Here is a 23,471-nt window from a genome sequence, read left to right as displayed (position 1 = left end):
CTTAAACTCATGCTGCCACCCCTTATCTACTCCTGGTACTGAACCTTTCTGTCCCACAGCTGAAGAAAGATCACAACCAGCTAGACAGCAGCACCTTGTAAGAAGAGTACATCATGTTATCCGAAAGTATTTTGGTGTATGTTTTACAAAAGTGTCATGTATTCAAATAAAAGACAGAAGGTATGTATTATGTATATCTGCTCCACACACACACCCTACCCCCCACCCCACCCCCCCAAAAAAAAAAATCACATAAGAAGTTAATGACTGGTATTGACACAGGACAGGAGAGGCATCGCTTCCCGTACCACAGGCAGAGGTACCCAACAGACTTTGTTTCAGCTGGCCCCTTTGCCTATGGATGTTTCTAGGTGTCAGGTTATGTTAAATTGCTCATTGGCCTAAGAACATGTCTGAATCCAGCTCATCAGGCTAATACTCAAAAATCAAAATTAAATCTCTGCTTTGCTTAAGCAAAAGTCACACCTACCTATCACAACACTAAGTCTGGTAGCCCTGTGAAATTCTGTATTATGTCACAGCAACCCATGATGAAAATAATTCCGATCCAGTTTCTCCTATGAGCACCCAAGCCTCTAAGGTTTAGGCTGCTTTTATGTTGAAGCTGCTTCAGCCTTATTCTTCAAATTAGTCAGAAGATCAGAGGGAAAAAAAATACTTAAGTGTATGCATCAAAACATCTTTATATACAGCTGGTACCATTCCTTCAGTCTCTGAACATTTGTGTTAATTCACACATGCTGAACTGCATCCCGGCAGCAAAAAGCACTCCACACCTGCAAGAAACTCAGTCCCCAGGTGACTGATTCCCTTTCCATGTCTTCAAGCAGTGAGGAAAGCTGATCCTGGACTCCCATATCCAGTTTTCTTGTACTAATTGGAGAAGTCAGGGAAAGCTCTTTTACTTCCACTTCCAACAGATTTAGTATACTGTTTATGTTACCATATATAAAAACAAAATGTTTCAGAAACAAAGAAAAACAATAGAATTGTTCATTTCAGTCTTGGAGAAATTTTTGGTTACAATAACTTGCCATATGCAACATACAGACAGATTTGGATGCCTGGATCTGCAGTTATCTGACTCTCCATAAACAGCATGCCTAACTCTTGAATTCTACCCTAAGGACAATACTTTTCCCACCAGATCAAAAAAACCAAAACAAACCAACCCTTACTGTTTTTCAAATTTACATGTAAAACCTTGGGCCCTGAGGCAGGCCTCTTTTCTTCATAGGGGGGATGGCAATATATCTCCCCTAATAATCTGCAGCACACATACAGTCTTCAGTCATGGGCTTCATTAGAAAGTCAGCTATTCAGCCTCAGAAACATTCCGCAGGCAGAAGATACTGAAAGGCTGAAGGGTTTTGCTGTTGATGAGACCATAAGCAAGGAGGCTTCTGTACAAAAAGCTATACACTCCCAATCCCCACAAGCAAGTCTTCCATAGTTTCAAATCTTCTTGAAACTGGAGTCATGAGATCAGGTGAAACTCCTGTTTTAATTATACTTTCTGAAAACATTTCACTTGTTTGGCTATGAAAAGCCCAACAGAAAAAAAAAATTAGCAGTATTCCATTACATGATCTTAATTCTCCTTTACTTTTACAGAGAGATGAAAGAGTTTTAGCAATGCAAGTTAGGGACTCTAAAGTCAAGTGATGAAGAGCAGTGTTTGCACATTGCAGGAGAAAGGAGAGCTAAGAGAAACAGTGCGAGAAGAGCTACACCTCTTTTTCCAAGACACCTCCAGATGATCTGGCAGCAAATCAACAGTAGCACAGAATTTCAGAGGGTTTCTCTGTCCCCTGTGAAAGACAGGCAAAACCAAAGCTCCCCGTCAGCTGCAGACAGAAATTCAGGTATTATTCACCCAGCAGCTGCCACAGAGGAGGCATCCAGCACCTGTATTCTCTGCTGCAACCAAGTGAACAGGATTTGCAGGTGCTCCCCATCCTCCAGAACCTCATTTATTCCTATGAAAGGAACACTTTGATTAACCTTAGATTTCGTTTTTGAAACGGCACAAGCTATTATATACAGACATCTAGGGAAAGCAGTCCTATGCAGCTTCTCCCGAGGGTCAGCATCTGCTTTGTATAGCGCTTATGGTGTTACAAAGCGCTTCCCCCAGCTGGCAGCCATGGATATGAACTGCTGGATCTCATAGAAAGATGCTTTTCCAACTGTTCATGCAGGATGCATCTACATTAGTTAAAGAATGAAAAGAGGCAGGAAGAGCAAGCCAGGAAAAGCAGTTAATGGTCCATTTCTCTCCTAGGGCCTGGGACTGATCTCATCCCATCTGTACAGCTGAGATATTGCACTTCTGCTCAATAGGAAGGATCAGAAGCTCTGCTCAAATTAGCCTGTGTGAACACACTGGAAACATTTGGTCTGCATGCATACTTCTCTTGCTGGACAGTCTGAAATAAGCGTAGAGCTGGATTTCTATCAATAAAGCTGAAGGCTAAGACCTTCAGCAAGGGCAAAGATTACTAGGCCAGGAATAAAACATAAATTAATAAGAGGAGGCTCTATAGACTGACATAAGGAAATAAGCTTTCTCCCTCAATATCCACAGCAAAGAAAGTGTTACCTTAACTAGTCCAGAAGCACTTTTACCTCACATTCATAACAGAGTCATAAGCAAAGCCAGATGGAAAGAAGGCTCACAAGTGTGCACTGATACTCACAGTTGTTTAAGCCACCAGACAGTAACATCCATTTTGTACACTTCTCCGTAAGCATGCTTGCAATGTGCTTTAAAAAGTCACAAAGATACTATTGTAAATACAATGAAGTAGCTGTAATACCTTGAAGGAAACACAAAGACCATTACGTAGGAATATTTAGAAAGCACGTACCATATATAGGTCACAAAGGAAAAAAAAAAAGCATAGCAGAAACAAGGAAGGCATTTCTGGTTTTGAAGCCTACTTCAACTCATTCTGCCATAGCTAGATCTTCAACTCCAGCCACCAGTGGTGAGAGTTAAGGGTCAGCTAATCCCCAGGAAAACATCCTGTGCCTATCCCTTTACACTAACTTGCAAAAACCACCACAGTCCCAGCACCAAACCCGGCAAACTGATGAAATCATCATTCCAAACATGTAGCAAGCACTTTCTGTAGCTCTAGTTATTCCCAAAAGTGAACTCTGCTGCAGTGATAAAACGTTTCACAAGCAAGAGAAGCAATGGGTTGCCATGCCAACCCACTCTGTACCTGTAATCACAGCCCAGTGTACAATTACTTTATTAGCATCTATACTACTAGAAAAGTTAGGATGAAAAACTTGGGTCCCTCCAGTGTTGCCGGTCTACAAGATTTAGAACTAAATACGTATTTTAGGTTTTTTAGAGAAACTTGGTCAAATTTTCTCCCAAAGCCGATAAGGCAAGTTAGGCTGCTTTAAGAGAGCTGTTAAAAGAAAAACTAGTAGAACCTGGTAAAATCTGTAGGAACAAGAATAAAGAAGAATAATTTCCTACTGATCTAATCAGTCACAACAGTGAATCATCAGCAAGTTAAGAGATAAACAGTTATCCTACATAGAAGCTGAACTTCTAATTTCTTTTCTTCCAATTCATTCTAGCTAGCTTTCTATTCTTTGTCACAGTTAGAGCTTAATATATTCAGGTTCTTACAGCCACATTTACAAAAGAGTTTATTGCAGAACTAAAGTGTTAGAGAAAACAAACTGAAGATCCAGGAGCCACAATGTTAGAGGCTGATCTCCTGATGTGCATGAGAATTCCTGCTTGCCTGTATGAAATAAGGATAAATTTCCTGTTTCAAATCCAGGGAAGGTGCATGATTCCAGGGACAGCAGCTCAATTCTGCCTAGGTTCTTCATCAGTAGTATTGCATAAGCTTCACCTAGATATAAAAACCTCCAGGGTTTTCAAATACTATGATGAGCATGAAGCAAACAAAAGAACCTGTTTTTTTCATTTGCACATTAAGTATACACTCATTAATCTTGGGCATTTAAAAAATACTAATTAGATACTCTTTACACAGTTACTTCAAGGCTGACAGTATGTACACCAAATATCCCGCCCACCCCCCACCCAAAGCCAATTATTTATTCAAAGCTGGCTCTGTGAACCAAAAAGGTGTGCAAGTCTGCCAGCTACAAGCAGCACGACAAACCATATTTCAGGAAAATGACTCAGTAAGTTCAAAATGTTTTACACATTTAATTAAGACTCACACTAACTCCAGTTGGCAAGCACGAGTATGACTCACGGAAGCTAGATCACAGAAGCAAACTCAAAGCAACACAAACTTAACTGCTTACTCCTGGAGCTGAGCAATTAATTACTACAGGAGGAATCCAGGAGGAAACATCCTGCTTCACAAGCAAGTATACTGTGGATAGGAAACAAGGTAAAAACCCCCAAGAACTACTGTACTCTTGAAGCACAGATGCTACACTGACCAGCGCTAGCAGAAGTATTGCCATCAAGCCTTCTTCTATGACTCAGTATGTTATCAAATGACACTGCAATAATCTCCTGCTCTCCCTTTAGTGTCTTCTACAAAGCTATCTCCAAGAAAGGATGGCACATCAAGGCCAAAGACTACTTAGAAGAAGCAGTGGTAACGTTATCACCATGATTTTTGTGTCATCATTGTACACATCACTGCATTTACTCAGGGGTTACCATAAATACTGTTATTTGTGGCCTTCTTTTACATAATGTAAGATGCTACAATATTCTGAGCTTCAAGAAAATACCTTAAGATGCAACATGGAGATAAACTACTAGCAAAAGAAGCCTGCACAACATAGTGCTGGTGCTAAAATAAGAAAATATTGTGCAAATACGTACATTACCCTGTTGTTCATGGGTTGCTCGTTCCCGCTACTGGTGATGGTCAGCTGAAGTAAATAAGAAAAAAAGAGAATAGACCTCTAACATCTGAGGTCCCACAAGACCACAGAAAAAAAACATGCAACAGATGTTTGGTTTAGAGGGATCCACAGAACATCCATAACATGCTAAGCTACAAACCACTTCCCATCACATCCTGGAAAATTTGAGAGCAACGGTAAGTAAAGAAAAAAACCATATGCACCACTAGTTTGTTGCAAGGAAACAGAAGTGAAGTACAGTCCTTTGCACTCTCAGAGTTTGTAATGCCTAGAGTAGTTTACAATGAAATAAGTTCCCCCATGCAGGCAATGCTGTTTGGGTATCCTCTTTACCATCATTGTGCTGATCTGCAGAATGACCAGCTTTTCACATTAACAAGGAGGGGCCTGAGTTCAGGGACACTATCAAACATCAGAAGATGCAATCTGAAATACCTCCACTCACTGCTTGAACTGACACTCAGGTTACAAGGTTGACACTGTAAAGGCAATATTCATACCTGTTAGTGTAGGGCACTAACATTTCTTACATTGTTCCTATTTCTTCTCCATGGAGATGAAAGATGTAATTACAACCCTCTTTCCCTGACACCACAGCATAGGCAGCAGCTTTGTTTACTCTAGAGACTAGGAATTTTTTTAGCTACTGGATGACAACCTCCAGAGCCAAGGCTTCTCTCCTTCTCTCTCAAAACACATGCCACAAACATGACCATTGCACAGAGTCAGGGTCCACCACTGTCATTTCAACCAGCACAAAGTTGTACAGCCTACGTCCTGCAGAACAAAGATAACAGAAGATTAATGTCCCCATTAAAGCAATGGATCAGATCATCCACAGGCACGCTTGGAGTTGCTTCCTTTGTCAACTTGAAATCATTATGAAACATCCTGGCAGATGCAGTTACTGGCAACCCCCAGCCAAAGACCACTAGCCTTAAACATGTGAGTCAGAACTGACACACTTTTGACACAGGCTATACTGACTTTCAAGACCTGTCCCACTAATGCACTTTGTGATAAACGCAGTCATGATTCATATAAAAAATAGAATGTACTGTGATAAGTGTAATTGTTGTACCCTGTGTAAATCTGGGACCTGTATCGCAGTTGTGGTGAGTGGGCGTGTGTGGTTCTCCTTTAAGACAATGTGATGGCTTCCCCTTCCCCTGAGGCAACCACTGCCTGGAAAAGCCCCCAAAGGAGATAAGGAAAGCAAAACCATACCAGAGAAGAAGGCCCACCGAAGGAGACAAAGACCTTGAGATTTGAAAAAGCGCGCCAAAGGAGAGCCAATAGGAGGAGAAGGTGTACCCTGACGGCCCAGTGGGGAAAGGGCAGGACAAACATCCGGCGAGAGGAGATTGGTCAAGATCTGGGCATAAAAGACGCTGCTTTTAGGACTCGGGTGCGTGTGTGGTGGAACTAGTTGAGTTCTCCGCGCACCCAGAGCTGTTTTTGCTTATTGTTTCTCAACCTCAATTGATTGAACCCAAAATAAAATTGTTTTAATTGTTATCGCTTATAACACGCCTCAAGCTTCAGATGCCCACACCTGCTCTGTAGAAGATTACATTAGTCCTTCAGCTATTCCCACACCACAAATCCAAATGATGACAAACTCTTCAGCACAGTTATCAGTACTGACCTATGAGATAGTAAAACTTGATGCAACCTTAAAACAAGCCCAATTCAAACCAGTAAGAGAAAGGCTGTCACCTTGTCACATCTTTTCATTCACTTTTACATCCACAGTAAGATCTTGCATGAGATGCATCAGTTCTGGATATCAAGTCACATTTATTTGGCATTGTGCTTGACTGCTTCAGTTTTTGTTCGTTATGGGATTCAGATGTTTAAAGGATTTGATCACTTTGCTCTTTACAGAGGCAACCTAACTATACACTGCAAACTGACACCACTATTCAGATCTCTAACCTATATTAATCTCTCATTCACTGAAGATTGTCACCTGTGGCAATGTATTTGGAAGAAAAGGGACACCTGGCCTATTAAAAGTCACTCTTGCTTTAGCAGCTTCATGTGATTAAAAGTTTTATGCTCAGCAAGGCCACACAGTTGTGTGAGAAAGACACCTGGAACGAAGAAAACAGAATCTTTGGCAGTTAAGCAGGCAGAAGAGCTGAGCTGGGAACTGATGACCACAAGAATGTCAACAATTTTAATGATGGGACTAACCACTTGTATGCTTTTAACCAATTAGTATCTATACAGCAGCATGTGAACAGTGTGTGTAACCAATAGAATTAAGGTGTGATGTGTGTATGAATATTAACATTGTATATAAATTTGCAGAAACTTAAGTGACTTCAACTAGGATCATATTGATATGTGGTTGAGTCCATGTCTCTGCTCCTGCAGTCACCCACAGAAATGTGTCAATATCTGCAACAAGATTGCTTCTTGTACACCATTTCCAGAAGAAGAAACCTCTCCCTGTGAAACTAGAGGCACGTTGTGGAGTTTCGGGGTCACCTTCCCCACACAAGTGTGAGGAAACCATATGCCAGATTAGGAAAACTGACATCAGGAAGTTCAAGATTATAATGTAATTAGACACAGAAGTAATCCCAGACACACACCATATTCTCCTACCCTGACAGATCTTTGGACTTCATTCTCAGAGTTAGATGTGCTCTGTGCATCCAGTTCAGGACTACAGCAAGCCCATCAAATTTAAAGGGAACTGGTACTCCTGCAGTTTTCCCCCCAGGAGTTCAAAGCATTACACATATCAGGCCTAGCTATTCAGATTTGGCATGATCTTCTCCAAGTATTTGGTTGCTAACAGTGCAGGAGATCATTTCAGCATCTGTGGAGAACCTAGATGGTTGCTTGAGAAGGAACCTTCAAGCACCCTTCTATGTGAATCAACCTAGCTAGCACACCACCCCCGCTGGGATGGAGCTCTGACCTTGCTTGGCACCCACAGGGACAAGGGACCAAGGCTACTGCTGACAAGCAGGACAGACCAAAGGAGGCTGCCCTAGGGAAACTTCCCTCTGGATGGACTCCATCATCCCCACCTTCACAACCTCTGCGGTGCTGCTGCAGGACAGGCTTTAGACAGACTTCACCTCTGAGGCCCATTTTGTCAGGTGCAGTCAGGAATGCTGGAGTTAGGAGGCCTGGGAATGCTAATCATCACCTTGCTCTAGCTTTGATTTTGGGAACAGATGTTAACCCTCCTCCTCCTTTTACTTCTAAGGAGCCTCCCAAAATGACTTGAAAGAAGATGGAGAGACCAAGCACTTCAAAACCATCTTTTTTAGCTAAAAGCATAAATAAGCATGTGTGTGTATATATATATCTCTATATCTATCTCCTGCCCCTTACCATTCCTTCCATACTCAGCTGGGCAGAGCACTCAGAGTAGCTTTTGAGACCACAGCTGCAGCACTTCAGGCAGGGTGTGCTCTGCACCTTTAGCTACCAGTGCTATAGTCCATAACGCAGCCCTCAGGCACGCTATGCAATGTGGAGACTCAGGCACACTTCTCCTGTGTAAGTCAGAACCAGTTTTCTGATGACGGACGCTCAGAGAAGGTTCACTGACATAAGACACCACTTTTGCAGTTTAATTCCTTAGAGAAGGGTGACTCACAACCTTTAGTCCCCTAAAAAAGGGATTAATCAAGCAAATTGTGTTAAAAGCTGCCATAATGTATACAAGTAGTCTCTCTCAAGACTGTTTATCATAATAAAAGACTTCTTGCAGGAAAACACAGGGGATTATGTAAATTAGACATGCATCCTTATTAGCACATACCAGGAAGCAATCCCCTCAAATAACAGTCTCATGTGCGAAAGTATATTATTTTTCATATCTGTACTGTATTGCTCATTGTTCTGTTTGCAAGATTTTCTTCCATAACATAAGGGGTATTACTACATATATTAGTATTACCTTCTCACCACAGTTGAAAATTGAGAAATGGACCAAGGTAGAAAGTTTCAGATTGGTAAATGTTAAGAAACCCCCAGTTCCCAGTTACTGGAGGCGAGAACTGTGGTTACTACAATGTACAAAAGGATCAGGCTAGCGCCTGAATATATGAATAAATATGCTTAAACACCACACTTAAAACCCAGGACACCATAAATAACACAAGACATCAAGGAAAGGGATAGACTGTACTTCAATCATCTATCATACATGTGATTACCAATTAGTCACACTATGCTTTCCCTCTGATTTAAAGAACAAAGTCAAAACTTCTTAGTGACTAAGTATCCTTTATTGGCAGCGCTGGATGCACGGGGGATCTTTCCGCCTAACGTGCATGTCTAAAGTAACTATCTTATATTTATACCATAAAACAATGACTATTCAATTAATGCCTATACATAGTCATTACCTAAACCCGCCTAATCTCGCTTTGTATGTTAATTAGCTTATCAGTCTTTTGTGCTTGTGCAAATTCTTCCAAGAATTGTGGGCAGGGGTCCTCGGGATGTGAGCAGTGGTCTTTGGGAGGAAGGCCATAGGTCTTCCTCAAGGTGTACTTTTCACCTTTTGCCAGAACATGCTGAGTTGGGTGAGTTACCAGTTTCAATCAGCTCTTGCTATCTGTCTTTCCTCCTTGGGTGTGTTTTAGCTTAGGATGCCGACAGATAACAGGATGTCCACAGCCTCACAAGATGGTGGCAGACACAATACACAGGGGATGTCATGTATCTTATAATCATTACATTTTAACTACAAAATTCATTCTATCCTAGAGTGAGTTCATACAATATCACCTCCCCTTATCTTTATGTTTGCCAACAGAAAGAACCCTAGGCTGGGCTAAACAAACCTAGTAATCACTGACTTCACACAAACATACCAATTAAAAGAGGGGAGAAAGCTATGAAATAAAGACAAAAATAGCAATCAGGAAATCCAAGCCCACTTTTAACGAGACTGGTCTAAACAAGGTCAGAATTTGTCATTTCCTAAGCCACTCACTCATATCCAGAAAAAAAATGTTAAGACTTAAGGTTTGAACTTCATATAATTACAAAACATTTGATTATGATCCCTACACTTCAAGTGACTTAGATATGCAAGAAATTCTGCATAGATGCTGGATCAAAGTTTTGAACAGCCGGGAACTTGCTATTAGCTTCACATAGGCAATACTGTACAAAAACCCACCTGCAATCCTAGACATCAGATCTTTCTATTCAGCCCCACACTCTCCTGATGTTGATGCAGTCCTTTATCTTTAAGTCATTTATACAACATTATTTTTCTGGCCACCTGTCAGAAATAACTGACCAAGTGAGACAAAATATCTGCTAATTTTTAAGCTTTCAGGTGTTTGAGAGGTAGCTGGCCTTCCTGGACTCCCAAATTATATTTAGAGCAGCCAGAACAATAACAAAACCTACACACCACACATTTTACACACCACTGTAAATTTCAACATAATTTGTGTGAAACCCTAAGTGTAATAAACATGCACGTGTACTGATCAGGTATCCTATAAACTTGCAGAAGTTCTGGGCTTGACTCATTTGCTCAAATGCAGCCAGACTAGTTTATTACCCAAATTACCCAAAGCTCCCTTTCTAGTCAACAAGGAAAAACAGTCAGGTCTTGGATAAAATAAATTGCACTCTGAAGCACATAACTACTTTGGAAAAGAAAATTAATTCTTGACATCTACAATGACAACATGATAATTATTCTTTGTCTAACCATATTAATTTGAGGGTTGGTTTTTTTTTTTTGAAGTCACAGATGGTAGAGCTACCTTCTGATTTTGCCCATCAAATCTTTGGAAAAAAGCAGTCAAAGGAAGGCTTTCTCTTCCAGAACAGCAGCAGTGCTTGTCTTGCTTCTTTATCACATCACTTATTCTTTGGAGAAAGCTATGCATAAACCTTGAAAGCAGCAGGAAAGGAGAGAAGCATATTCAAAGGAAGAATTCTTATTTCAACACAAACCCCCTACATTCTTGGGAGAGAACAAACCTCAGAGTGAGCATGAAAACTAGAGTAAGCTAGGGAGAAAGATGGAAAACAATTGACTTTCAGCTCATTGTAATGAAGGAGGGGAAAAAATGGGTTTTCGCACCCTAAAGGTGTAACCACCTATGCATAAGATGTAGTTTGTTTCCACTTTAAAAGATACAGCTCTCTAGGAGGCACAATACTCATCACAGAAACAATTTATTCTTGCTTCTAGGGACAGCCAAGTGACTCATCTCTCCTGATGACACAAATTGCTCATAGCCAGCACACTCCCTTGGGCACTGACTGCCATTATGGAATAAGTCAATTTTCACGAGGAAAGAGTTTTCCACAAATGAACTTATTTGTCTTAAATAACAACCCTCGTTCAAAATCAAGCAGCTCAATTCTGTGACTTGTTTTACATCTTGCATATACTTTGTCAGATTTTTTCCCATTTCAGCATGACATTTGCTTAAGTAGCAACTGCTACAGTTGAGTCTGCAAAGTTTATTTCAAAAGCTTCTGAACATATATATTACTATGCATCCAAGTGTCTACCCTGAGTAAATCGAAGCTGGCTGTTTGGGTATTTACTTAGGAAAAAAACCTGGTTGGTTAGGTGTTCTACAGATGAACATTGCAAGCTTACAAAAAAATCCACGACACCACACCCACCTCTCACACATTGTCCCCAAACTCTGTAGGATGCAGCACCTCACTGTGTCAGTACTTCTTGGAGCAACAGGAACAGAATTGAGATCACTGCCACAGCAAAGTCCTGATTCAATAAAGGTTCAAGAAGGTCACGGCCAACACGTGCGAGAGTCACATTTCAGTGGGAGCAAGCATCAGCTGTTCTCTCTGGTAAGGAAAGCTCTGCCACCAGTTGTAATTATCAGCTACCTTCTCTATCAGCTAAAAATGTATCACCTCCTCACTTAGAGTCCAATAGATATAGAGCCAGAGTTATTTTTTGGTTCTTGAAGACCAAGGTTTCTGAAAAACATGTTCTGTCACCTTTTGGCCATGGGGAGAGTAGTTTCAGTGCAGGCTGCCACTCACCATAGGTCATCAGCATCTTTGCAATGGCTGCAGAAAGCCAGAGGGGTTAAGAAACCCTGCACAAGGTTCACAGACATTTTCTGAAGTTGATTTTTCTTTAAATATCATCCTGTCTCTGATGCATCTGAGCCACAACAGCATGCTGTCTCAAAGCAGCAAGAGCAATACAAAAAAGTAGCATAAAAAAGTAGCAGAGGCTGTGCAATAAAAATAGCTACAAACCAAAGTTTGATATCCCATTCAAATGTCACAATTCTTTCAGTTTGTGCAATAACTTCTTCTACACAATACCTTGTCCAAAACATGAAGTTTATGTTTATTTGCTGGACAAGTTGTACAAAGTGGAAGAGAAAGAAAGAGATCAAAGTAAAGAAAATAAATTGGATTTTCTCCTTTTTATCCCAGTATCCCCCCTATGTCTGTCCAAACTCAGTTGACGAGAACAGCCACAACAAGAAGTCAATTTATAAGGAATCAGAGGTAACAAAATTCTCTTTCAAAGACAGTAGCGCAGCTGTTGTCCTGTCAGCTTCCCTCCACTGCTGGGATTCTGAACACAGGCTCCGAGGTGCGACAGGAGGAGACAATTCATTCATTCTGTGACCCCAGCTGTCCCCTCTCATGTTTTATTCACACAAAGTCAGTGGTGGAATAACCCTTCACCTCTGTCAAGAAAACACTTCATATATGCCATTTTGCATGAAATTAAACAGAAGCCAATACTCTCTTGGTTACCTGATCAATTTCATTCAAAAAAGTAAATAACTACAATTTGTCTAAGTGTTAGAAGTCTACACTATGGATTAACTCCCCAAATGTACAAAAAAACAATTTACAAAAGTTATTACCTACCAAATCCTTCATAAGGGCCAAGTACTTCAGATTTTATAAAGAAACTTCACATGTTTACTTAAGGTAAAACAGCTTGTACTACCTACATAACATTCTCAAAGAAGAGCTTCAGGAAGGAGAAAACACCTACCCGTAAGTCATTTCTTAAATACATCACCCGTGTAATTTTGTAAGGATCTATGCAAGGTCATCATTTTCAGGTAGTCAGGCTGCAAATTGAGCTCACTCAGTATCTACTTCCATCTAAAGAAAAAAAAAGTCTACCTTGAAATGCTTGTATGCATCGCCGCTTTAAAGATGAGTATAGCATATCTGGAATCAGTTACTTAGTTACTGTGATAACACATTGCTTGATAAGAAAACTTTTCATGACTATCAACTTTTTATTTTTTTTTTTATTCAGATTGTTGGGGTTTTTTTATAGAGGAAGAAAAAAATCAGCATGTTAAGTAAATATTTTGCTATCATCTAGCAAACTGAACTAGGCTTCCGTCATGAAGAGTTTTCATATCCTGTTATATAGTTATACTTCTCTGCACTGTGCCTTACCGCTTATTTGGTGATCAGCTTCCTATTTGTTTTTCCCTGAAAGGACAGGCTGTACCTTTTAAAAAAGCGCTTGGGTCATAGGAACAGACTTCTTTGTGTGTGTATACGTATAAAACCACATACACAGATCCAAATAACCAAGAAGCTTCAGTCATTCTTTTTAATAACCTCCTGTACCAGGAAAAGCTTGTGCTCTGTGATCACTCCTGACAGCCAAACTCACAACTAATGAGGCAGCAGAGACACTCAGTTGTTCGGTTCTATAGACCCTCAATATACATACTAACTGGTGACCTGCAAGCTTTACCACCAAGATGTAGATAGTTTTAACTTTGCTATGTATTCATGATTGCTACTAAAAGTCATTCACAACATGCATTTAGTTTTATAATGGATTGAACAGTCCATACCAGGTGTTGAGACCTTTGATAAATTCAGGTGGGAGACAAGGGAAAGTGCACCAGATACTACTGAAAAAATAAATAAAACCAACCACCACACCTCCAATTCTGCAACAAAAGCAACTCTTTGATTGGCAAACCAGAATGTTCTGACCTGCTTTAAGTTAGATGACTTTTTTTTTTTGACAGAGAAATGAAGTGATATACCAGCAATTCTAGTATGTATACCCTGGTTAGGCTGTTTTGAGATAATCCTAGTGACAATCCCAGTCTGGAATTGTTCCCTATTGTCTCTGCAGTTGACTATTGCTCTAACACCTTTGAAAGGGAGGCTGATGCTGGCAGTTCAGCATCACACCAGCACAGATGTGCCTTGGTACTGTAGCAGGTACCTACTACGGACAACCTGACCAGTAAGAAGTAGAGGCCTTCTTCAGATAACTGGAAGAAGCCTTATGTGCGCAGGCCCTGATTCTCAGAAGATTCACTTCATCCACCATGGGATCTTCTGAAAGCACAGAAGTAATCCAGGGAATTTCTGTATTGATGAGTGTGCTTTGTGACACTGGTAATCAAGGAGCTGATGAGGGAAGTTGTCCTGCTGGACCTGATCCTTACAAACAAGGAAGAACAGGTCAAGATTGTGAAGTTCAAAGGCAGTCTTGCTTGCAGTTACCATGAGGAGGAGCTCAAGATTCTGAGAGAAAAGAAAGCAAAAACCAGGATCACACCCCTGAACTTCAGCCACACAGACTTTGTCACCTTCAGGCACTTGTTTGGATAAATCCCATGGAAGATGACCCTGGAAGGAAGAGGGGTCCAGGAGAGTTGATTAATTTTCAAGGATCACCTTCTTCTCCACGCTCAGGGTTCAGCTGCCTTGACCAACAGGCTATCATACAAAGGCAGCAGAAGGCCTGCATGGGTGAACAGGGAGCCTCTGACAAAACTCAGACATGAAAATGAGAGGAGAAACCACAGAGAGGCGATGAGGAAGAATACAGATGCTATCCAAGCGTGTAGTAATGGTATCAGGAAAGCCAAAGCCCATCTGCAGTTGGATCTGCAGAGGGACAGGGAGGGCAACAGGAAGGGCTGCTACAGGTATATCAGCAGCAAAAGGAATACTTTTGGTCCTGCTGCGGAGTGGAGAAAAGGGGGATGATGACAAAGGGTACAAAGAAAGCCAAAGTACCCAGCGCCTTCTTTGCCCTTGGTCTTTACTGGTAATGCCAGGCCTTTGGGAATCCCAAGCCCCTGAGACAGATGGGAAAGACTTGTGGAAAAGGATGAGGTTAGGGAACATTTAAACAAACTGGACATACAAAAAATAAAATCTGTGGGACCAAATGAGATATATCCGTGAGCGCTGAGGGAGCTGGCAGATGCCACTGTGAGGCCACTCTCAGTATCTGAAGACTCACAGAAATTAGGAGAGCCTTGTGAGAGGGGGAAGGAAGCAAAATATAGTTTCCATCTTCAAGAAGGGTGATCCAGGGAACTGCAAGCCAGTCAGCCTCATCTCAATCCCTGGAAAGGTAAAACAAATCACTCTGAAAAGAATTCCCAAACATATAAATGACAAGGAAATTATCTGGAATAGCCACCATAGATTTGTGAAGAGGAAATGTGGCAGCCTTCTATGAAGAGACTACTGTTTTGGTGGATGAGGACAGAACAGTGAGTGTCGATCTTAAGGCTCTTGACATTGTTCCCCATATCATCTTGGACTGAGGGATTAAATATTGACTGGATAAGTGGACAGTGAGGTGGATCCAATACTGAACTGCTGTACTCTGAGTTGTGATCAGTGCAAAGTCCAGCTGTAGGCCCGTCACTAAAGGCATACAGCAGCACTCGCTACTGGGTCCAATATTGTTTAACACCTTCATTAATGACTTGGATGACCAGACAGAGCACACACTCTGCAAGTCTAGATTTTACAAAATGGGGAGGAGTAGCTTATAGACCAGACAGTTGTGCTGCTGTCCAGAGGGACCTTTGCTGACTGGAAAAAAGTTGCCAACAGCATCATCCTGAAGTTCAGCAGAGGGAAATTCAAGGTCCTATCCCTGGGGAAGAATAACCCTATGGATTCCTACAGGCTGAGGGCCACACAGCTAGAAGCCATCTTTGCAGAAAAGGACCTGGGGGTCCTGGGGAACAAGTTGAACATGAGCCAGCAATGCACCCTTCTGGCAAAGAAAGTTGACGACACCCTGGGCTGCATTAAGAAAAGCTGTTGCCAACAAGTCAAGGGAGGTGATCCTTCCCTTCAACTCAGCACTGCTAAGACATCTGGAGTAGTGTCCTATTCTGGGCTTCCCAGTTCACAAAAGACATGAACATACTAGAGCAAGTCCAGTGAAGGTGGATCACTGCAAAAATTAAGGGATAAGAGGATCTGATCTAAAAGGGAAGCCTCAGAAAGCTGGAACTGTTTTCCCCAGGAGAAGACAATGCAGGGGGCATGGAAAGAATGGAGGGTGGATCTCACCAAGGTGTATAAATACCTGAAGGTAGGAAGTAAAGATGATGGAGCCAGGCTCTTAGCAGTATCCAGTGAAGTAACAAGAGGCAGTGGACACAAGCCAAAGACACAAGAAGTTATATTTAAACATGAGAAAACATTTTTGCTCTTAGGGTTATCACACACTGGAACAGGCTGCCCAGGAAGGTTGTGGAGTCCATTCAAGGCCCAACTGGATGCAGTCCCAAGCACCTTCCTGTGGCTGACCCTGCTTTGAGCCAGGCAGTGAGGGTTGAACTACAGGATCTCCAGAGATGCCTTCCAACATCAGCTTTCTATGATACTGTCAATATTTATCATTGCCTTGATAACAGTAGCTATACAGCAAGCAATGTAAAATTTTTTCTGCTGTGGAGATTTTGTGCCTTCATCACTGACTGTTCAACAGTATCACATTAGCTATTACCACCATTAGTTATAAAAGCCTGATTTTTCATTAAGGATCTAATAAATCCATACCCTCTATAAACAGTGGTAGTGCCTGCAATGCATGCTTACGGTAAGACTGCACACAGGACATCCACCTTTGCTCCCTCCAATTTTATTATTCACATTTGCACAAGAGCACACAGTACCAGCAGAAGTTACATGCATCTTCAGAAACTTTGTACAAGAGTTAACAGTAAGCCCAAGTCCTGCTATTTTCTGTTTTGCCATGCAATTCTCATAGAGCAAAACTTAAGAGGATTTACCCAGTTCTGCTTCTGGTTGGCTATCAGCATTTCCACTGCATCTCTCCTCTACTGTCCCAAGAGCCACACACAAGCTTTCAGTTACAGCATACAAATTCCACTGAAAGAGTAAAACAGCTCAAAGCACTGTTAACAATCTAGCTTTTGAATGCTTTGATTTCAAAGTGCCTTGAACTGTATTGTACATGCTCACTATTTTAGGAAGATGTGACAGAGAATTTTGATACCAACTGCACCTTCAAGAAGGATTTAGATAGAATATCAATGCTTAACTTTGACCAAGACCAGACCACAAGGCACATCATCCTTGTTTAAGTATGTTTGGGCCTCTAATGAACACAGGTGGTCAAACTATCAAAAAACGTTAGTGCAGCAAAAAGAATCTCCTTACAGGAAAAAAATGCATCGCTCAAGAACTACTGCAGGAAGTTTTCTCAAAGAGATTCCCATCAGCTAACCTGCTTGCCTTTGTCACAGGACAAGCAGAGTCCATGGCTTTGGGAGAACATCCTATGGGAACACCCTGATGATAGCAACCCTGAGTCATCTAGCTGACAATTCTAAAGTAGAGCTGACACACTGACCAAGATGTGCCTCCAAAATGCTTGCTGTATCCAACAAAATCATTAATTTATACCCCCAAGACATTTAAAGAACAGCAAAATCAGACATCAGAAAAAGTAGTGCAGCTTTTATAACGCATTTTGTCACCATCTCATTTCTCCATGCTATACACAGGATAGGAGAAAGAACAAGAAACCAGCATAGCCTGAAGCAGGTTATTTACAAGAACAACCTTTAAGCAAATGTGATCCATTGTATTACATCATTTAAATTCACTCACTAAGTCATGCTTTAATGTTTCCTAAAAGAAAAATTAAAAAGGCTTTAGGCTTGGGCACAGTACAGCCACCAGTAAGAAAGTCACCAGAACAATAGACTCTTCTTTCCTACAACATCCCTACAGTAGGATGCAAGCTTCACAGAAATAGAACAGGCTTACAGACTAAGACAGTCAAGGGCTGAAATCACACGACAGCAGCAGTGTAAGGGTGAAAAACAATCCCAGTTTTTCTTATTGTATTTTTCTGCAGCACTGTGTAATGAAGGCACATGGAGAAAAGTGGAGTGAAGGGGTAGGGTACTTCAACATTGGACAGTGATATTTCATTGTAATTTGTTAGTGGTCACTGCGTACGTGTTTTGTAATGCAAAAGTGCGGCATGTTTTTCAATCAGACATAAGTACATCCTGCCACTTCGCATACAGACATTGCGATTGCCTTGCTGAGGCAGTAGACACACAGAAAGGTAAAAGCAATTACTGATATCAAATTGCAAATTGTAATACAGCAGTAAACACATCAGAAAATGAGAGAACACAGGACAGGTTTCTATATAAGTAGTCATTACGAGCAATTTGTTTTCTGCCAGTTTTGAAACATAGAATTCTAAGATGAAGCCCTAATCTAGGTTTAAATTGATTTAGGAAATTAAGGCTATATTCACACACACACACACAAAGACATCCTCTGAAAAACCTAACCCACAAGCCAGAAATTTATTCTTCAGCAATATCCTCAAAGATCATGTGATGAGTCCAGTTACCTGCACTTAATTTCAGCCCCAAGCTTTTTGAAGATTAATTCAAATGCTCCCTTTCTAAGAAATGGAAAGGGAGAGAAAAAAAATTACATTTGGAAGTTGCATCCATTTTACAGAGCTCAAAACGAAGACTTCTTCCTCCTTTCTATCCTTATGAGGTGTTAAAACTATTCCTTTAACATGGCAGGAAGTGACAAAAACATACCCTTGCACTTAAAACCAAACATCACAAAGGTAAGATTGACATTTCAAGGAGTCTGAGATATACTAGGAAGCTTAACATATTCAGAGGTGGCTATTTAGACAAGTCTTTTTGCAGCCTCCCTTCAAACCTGAAGGGATTCAGACTCCTTGATGTTTTGAGATCAGGAGATACCTAATGGTCTTTCAAGCACATCTCAGTTTATACAAGCCAGCAGCACCTTGTAATAACATCTGGGACCAACAACAGCCAGTTTTACAGTCAAGCTCTGCCCCCAGCTCACCGTAATAGTGAAGGCTGATTTCTTCTCACCTGGTTTATATCTTCATATCACCTCCTACCTCTTCTATTTGACATTTAAACACTTTGAAGCAAGACTTGTGTTTTTCCTGTAAGTTTGGATTGTTTTGGGGTTTTTTGTCTTCTTTGATTCTCACAATAATACAAACAACAGATGAACTTGAAGGAAAGAGTTAGCTCTGTCATGCTCTAAGAGCCAGCCTAGCGGACAATCATCAATTAATTCAGTTTAACAGTGTTTGGGAATTGACTCATCAGACATAATCCACAAGCATTGTTATTATGACAGCTACTCCTTGAGGTCATTACAAAGATCATCTCTGCAGGAAATCCATAGGTCTCGTGAATTTTTGTGTTTTCTTGGAAAGAGCACAACTAAAATTCCTAACCTCTAGTTGAACAAGTCTATTCTTTTTTTTCACTTGACCTTGTAATAGGAGACCAAGTAATGGGCGCATTTTGCATCTTCAGGGCTAGAAGCATGGGGAGAAGAAGTACCAGAGACGTTTCCAAAAAGACAGAAGATTACATTATAATAATATCCTAACATTTGTGTGATCTGGAAATTAACAGATTTACCTCTTTTACAGGTTCTTCATCCGGGGCAGCATCTTCTGCCACAGGCTAGCAAACAGACAGAAGGAAAAAAAAAAAAAAAAAGTCTTTTAAATATGTTATTGAGAGACACAATTCTAAGCCAAGTTCTAGCACAAAATACAGTCAGTTTACTTTTAGTCAGTTAAGTCACTCCAAGTTTATACTACTGTAGCAGGCATATTTGATTCTTCACACTTGGGTAAATTAACCTTTGAATCCATGAGGACCTGCTTTCTCCAAGATATATAAAATTCTAAGAGGTATAAGAGAAAGCAAGAGAACACTAGCACTATTGAAATTGCTGATGCATAGCCAAAAAACACATTTGTCAGAAATCGCACAGGAATGAATGAAGAACTGAACAGAATTATTAATGAGTAAGCTTAACGAGAGAACTCAAACAGTATCTCTTGCTAAGAAGAGAGAATATGTGCATACATAGGACCAAATATTTTAAACACGCAACTCCCATTTAAATGTTGTCATTTAATGAGTGCTCAGCTGAAATCTATCAAGGGAGGAACCCTATGGAAAACAAGTAGTAAAATCATTTAGAGCTTGATCACGCAGCCTTTCCTCAGGAAAATATTCCCAAGGCTGTAACACACCACCCATTCCATCCAGCTTGAGAGGGATCAATAACTTGGCCAACCCACAAAGAAATTCTAGACCCAGCAAATATCCCAATTTTCTTGCTTACTTGTCAGACACAGTTAATGACCTCCTGAGTCAATAGGCAAAAGCAGCAGGATTTTGCTCCAATCTTCCTTTATAAAAATATAATACAAAACATGCCCTCAATGCACTCTTCCTTATCAAGCGATTGATTTACTATAAATGCTGTCTTTAATATCTGCAAGTCATTCACCTGAGTCATGCACAGGCACTCATAAATTCCTCTATTTTAAAAGGTTTTTTGGCATTAGGGAAGGGGAGCCAAAAGAGGTCCATATGCACAGAAAAATAAAATAGTCTCCCTCCTTGTCTACTAACTGTGAAAAGCTTCCGTGAAAAAGAACAACTTGCAGACAATCATGAAAACATTTTATCCCACACAGATTCAGAGCCTGTGACAACTCCCTCGAGTCAGTCCAATCATTAGTGTTTAGGCTGCTTTCTGCTCATTACAGAGTAAATGCCATTACTGTTTGAAAAGACAACTGGTCTTCATAGACAATAGCCCACAAGAGACAAAACTAATTTCTATACACCTTAACTAGATTTGAGCAAACAGTATTTTAGTTTTATCTACAGCATGAATTAAAAGGGTTATAAGCTATAACATCTTTGATGTGCTTAGAGATAGCAATAAATAGAGCAAATGGATGGTGCTTTATCTGTTGGTCTCATTTGAAAAGTTTATGCCTGTAATTCCTTAACAACCTAAGCTGTTGTGAGTGAAACCTCAGCAAAAGCAACAGAACAGCGTAGCTCACAGCTATGGCATTCTTTACAGCAAGAAATACACAAGCAACCCCACCAAAACCCACCCAAGTAGCATTGCAATGGGGCAGTTACACTCTGTAAGGAAAGCCACGCAGTTCCTTCTGGAAGAAAGGTCTGAAGATCCTCTACCAACAAAACAGGCAACAATAGAAAGCTACTGTCCCAAGCAACGGACATTGGGCCTTAGTGCAGGATCTTACCCTATGATCTAGGGAAGTTTTTCCCCAGAAGTTGGCAGCAGAAAAGACAATCTGGTCGTTAACTGAAGTGTTTTCTGTCTGGGGCAGAAAAAAAAATACCAGACACATACACAAACTGCTTTTAGGAGGAAGATCAGGAGGAAGGAAGAGAACACGCATGTACATGCTTGTTTGAGTACTGTGGTCAGCGGAAAGGCAGACTTGGAGGGGAGGAGAAAAAGCGTAATTTTTGTGATATTTGGCAGAAAACTTTGCCATAACTATAGTTCTACAAGTCTTCTCATTAGGAAAGTAACTTCACAAGGTGGCAGCTGTCATCTAAAACCAAAGATGGGAGCAACACGCCGTTTCCCAGATACAACCTGTTTGCTAGCACTCTGATGCCTTGCATCACATGAAGTGGAGCAAGCAGCAGCACTCGGAAGTGAATTACATGATTTAAACCGCTGCAAGCCCCTCATACTTGTTCTTAACCTAGGGACTCCAGAATAAGCCACACTGGTATAATACATTCCAGTATCATTTCTGTTGTATGGTTTAAACATGTAAGCTAACATTCTGCATGAAACCCTTTCCACAGTTCAGCGCCTCCTCTTTAGAGAGAAGTATTTTGTGTTCCCTGTAACCTGGCTGGATAGGCTGCACTCCCCCCATCCCTCTTCTCAACCCACTGTTACAGCACCCATATCAAAGAGCACCCCGGGGGACGGGGTGTTATGAAATAAACACAAAACCTTTCCACCTCACAAGTTTCACTCGTCTGTTTCTATTACCTGGTACAAACACATATCCTGTGCTGGAAACAGTTGACCTGAAATACTTTGGTTTTATTACACTACTGGAGAGCCACAGATACTTAGGAATCTGCTCAGCCGCACAAAAGGGGAACACTTTCCTTGACACAAGGCAATCTTAAATTGCAGGCAATGAAAACTCTACAAGGCAAATCGTGAGCACGTAACACAGCAGCCGGTTAGTTAACACAGTGTTGCGTTTCCAGCATGATCCTGAAAGCACAGTCCTGTGCCTAACGGGCGGGCGAGGATCTGACCGATTTCGCGCTGGTACTGAAAGCGCCCCAGGGAAGCTCAGGACTCACAGCGGGAGCGAGCACCGCGGACCTGCCCCGGCCCCAGCCCAGCCACCGCACCGTCTCTGGATGCGAGCCCAAGCCCCACGCAGCCTGCTCGGCGGTTTCCATCCGTTTCAGGCGCTCCCTCCCTCCCAGCCGCCCCAAATCCCGGGAGCGGGGCTCGGACGCCGAGCCCGGAGCGCGGCTCCGAGCGGAGCTCGGGGCGGGAGCGGGCGGGAGGCAGCCGCACCCGCCGGGCTCCGCTGCGGGGCAGCCCCGTTCCCCGCCAGACCGCTCCGCTGCGGGGCAACAGGTTTCCGAGCCCGGGCTCTGCCCTGGCCCGCAGCAGCCAGCGGCGGTCCCGGGGGGGCAGCGCGCCCCGTCCCCGAGGCGGTGCCCCGGCGGGAAGCGGCGCTGGCAGCACCGCAGCGGCCGCCCGCACCCGCCGCTCACCTCCGTCTCCATGGGCTCCACCTCTATCCCTTTCCATAGCTCCAGTAAGTGTGCGATCGGCATGCTGGGCGATGCCTGCCAGAAGCCGGGATCGAGCAGAAGGAAAGCGCGGCGGCTGCCAAGGAGGCGGAAGGAAGGTGTCGGTCGGCGCCGGGACACCCGGCGGGGCTCGGCCAGGGACCCTCCGCCCGCTCGGCAATATGGCTCCGCGCCCCGGGGACCCCGCAGGCGGCGCCGCTCCGCAGGCGCGGAGGCAGGGCAAGGCGACGGCAGCCGCTCCGCAGCCCGCGCAGAGCCCCGCCGCCCCGCCCGTCCCCCCGGGCCGCCGCCGCTTTTAAGCGAGGGGGGAAAGTTGAGGCCGAGGATGCGGCGGGTGCTGCCATGGCAACGGCAGCGCGGCCCCCCCCCCGCCGCCCCCAGCACCTGGCAGGGGAGGGGGCACAGCCGGGGGTGAAGGAGGAAACATGGGAGTTAACACTGGCAGGTTACCCCCCCCCCACACACAATTCCAAACGTTGATCCCATGGTAGGGAGAGCAGCTACAGAAGAATCTCTCAAGTTTACCGAGCCCTGTATTATTCCAGCCTTATAAAAAGGACTATCTTGCTTATCACTCGCTTTGTTATTTTATTTCTTCAC

The 23,471-nt window shown here is 42.4% G+C and overlaps 1 protein-coding gene across 1 annotated transcript in view; it reads right to left on the bottom strand.

The window, feature by feature from the left end:
* RPS6KA2 (ribosomal protein S6 kinase A2) overlaps positions 1-23,094 on the bottom strand; it is a 321,508-nt gene extending 298,414 nt beyond the window's left edge. Inside the window, exons 1-2 of the mRNA XM_056344105.1 lie at positions 22,833-23,094; positions 19,644-19,688 (exon numbers count right to left, since the gene is read on the bottom strand). Of these exons, the coding sequence (XP_056200080.1) occupies positions 19,644-19,688; positions 22,833-22,895 (108 nt within the window). The 5' untranslated portion in view covers positions 22,896-23,094. The remainder of the gene's footprint in view (positions 1-19,643; positions 19,689-22,832) is intronic.
* Positions 23,095-23,471: the final 377 nt, after the last annotated feature.

Source organism: Falco biarmicus, chromosome 6 (assembly GCF_023638135.1).
Source record: "Falco biarmicus isolate bFalBia1 chromosome 6, bFalBia1.pri, whole genome shotgun sequence".
NCBI classification, from domain to species: Eukaryota; Metazoa; Chordata; class Aves; order Falconiformes; family Falconidae; genus Falco; species Falco biarmicus.
The sequence above is the reverse complement of the archived record's forward strand: the minus strand, read 5'-3'. Positions and strand labels throughout refer to the sequence as shown.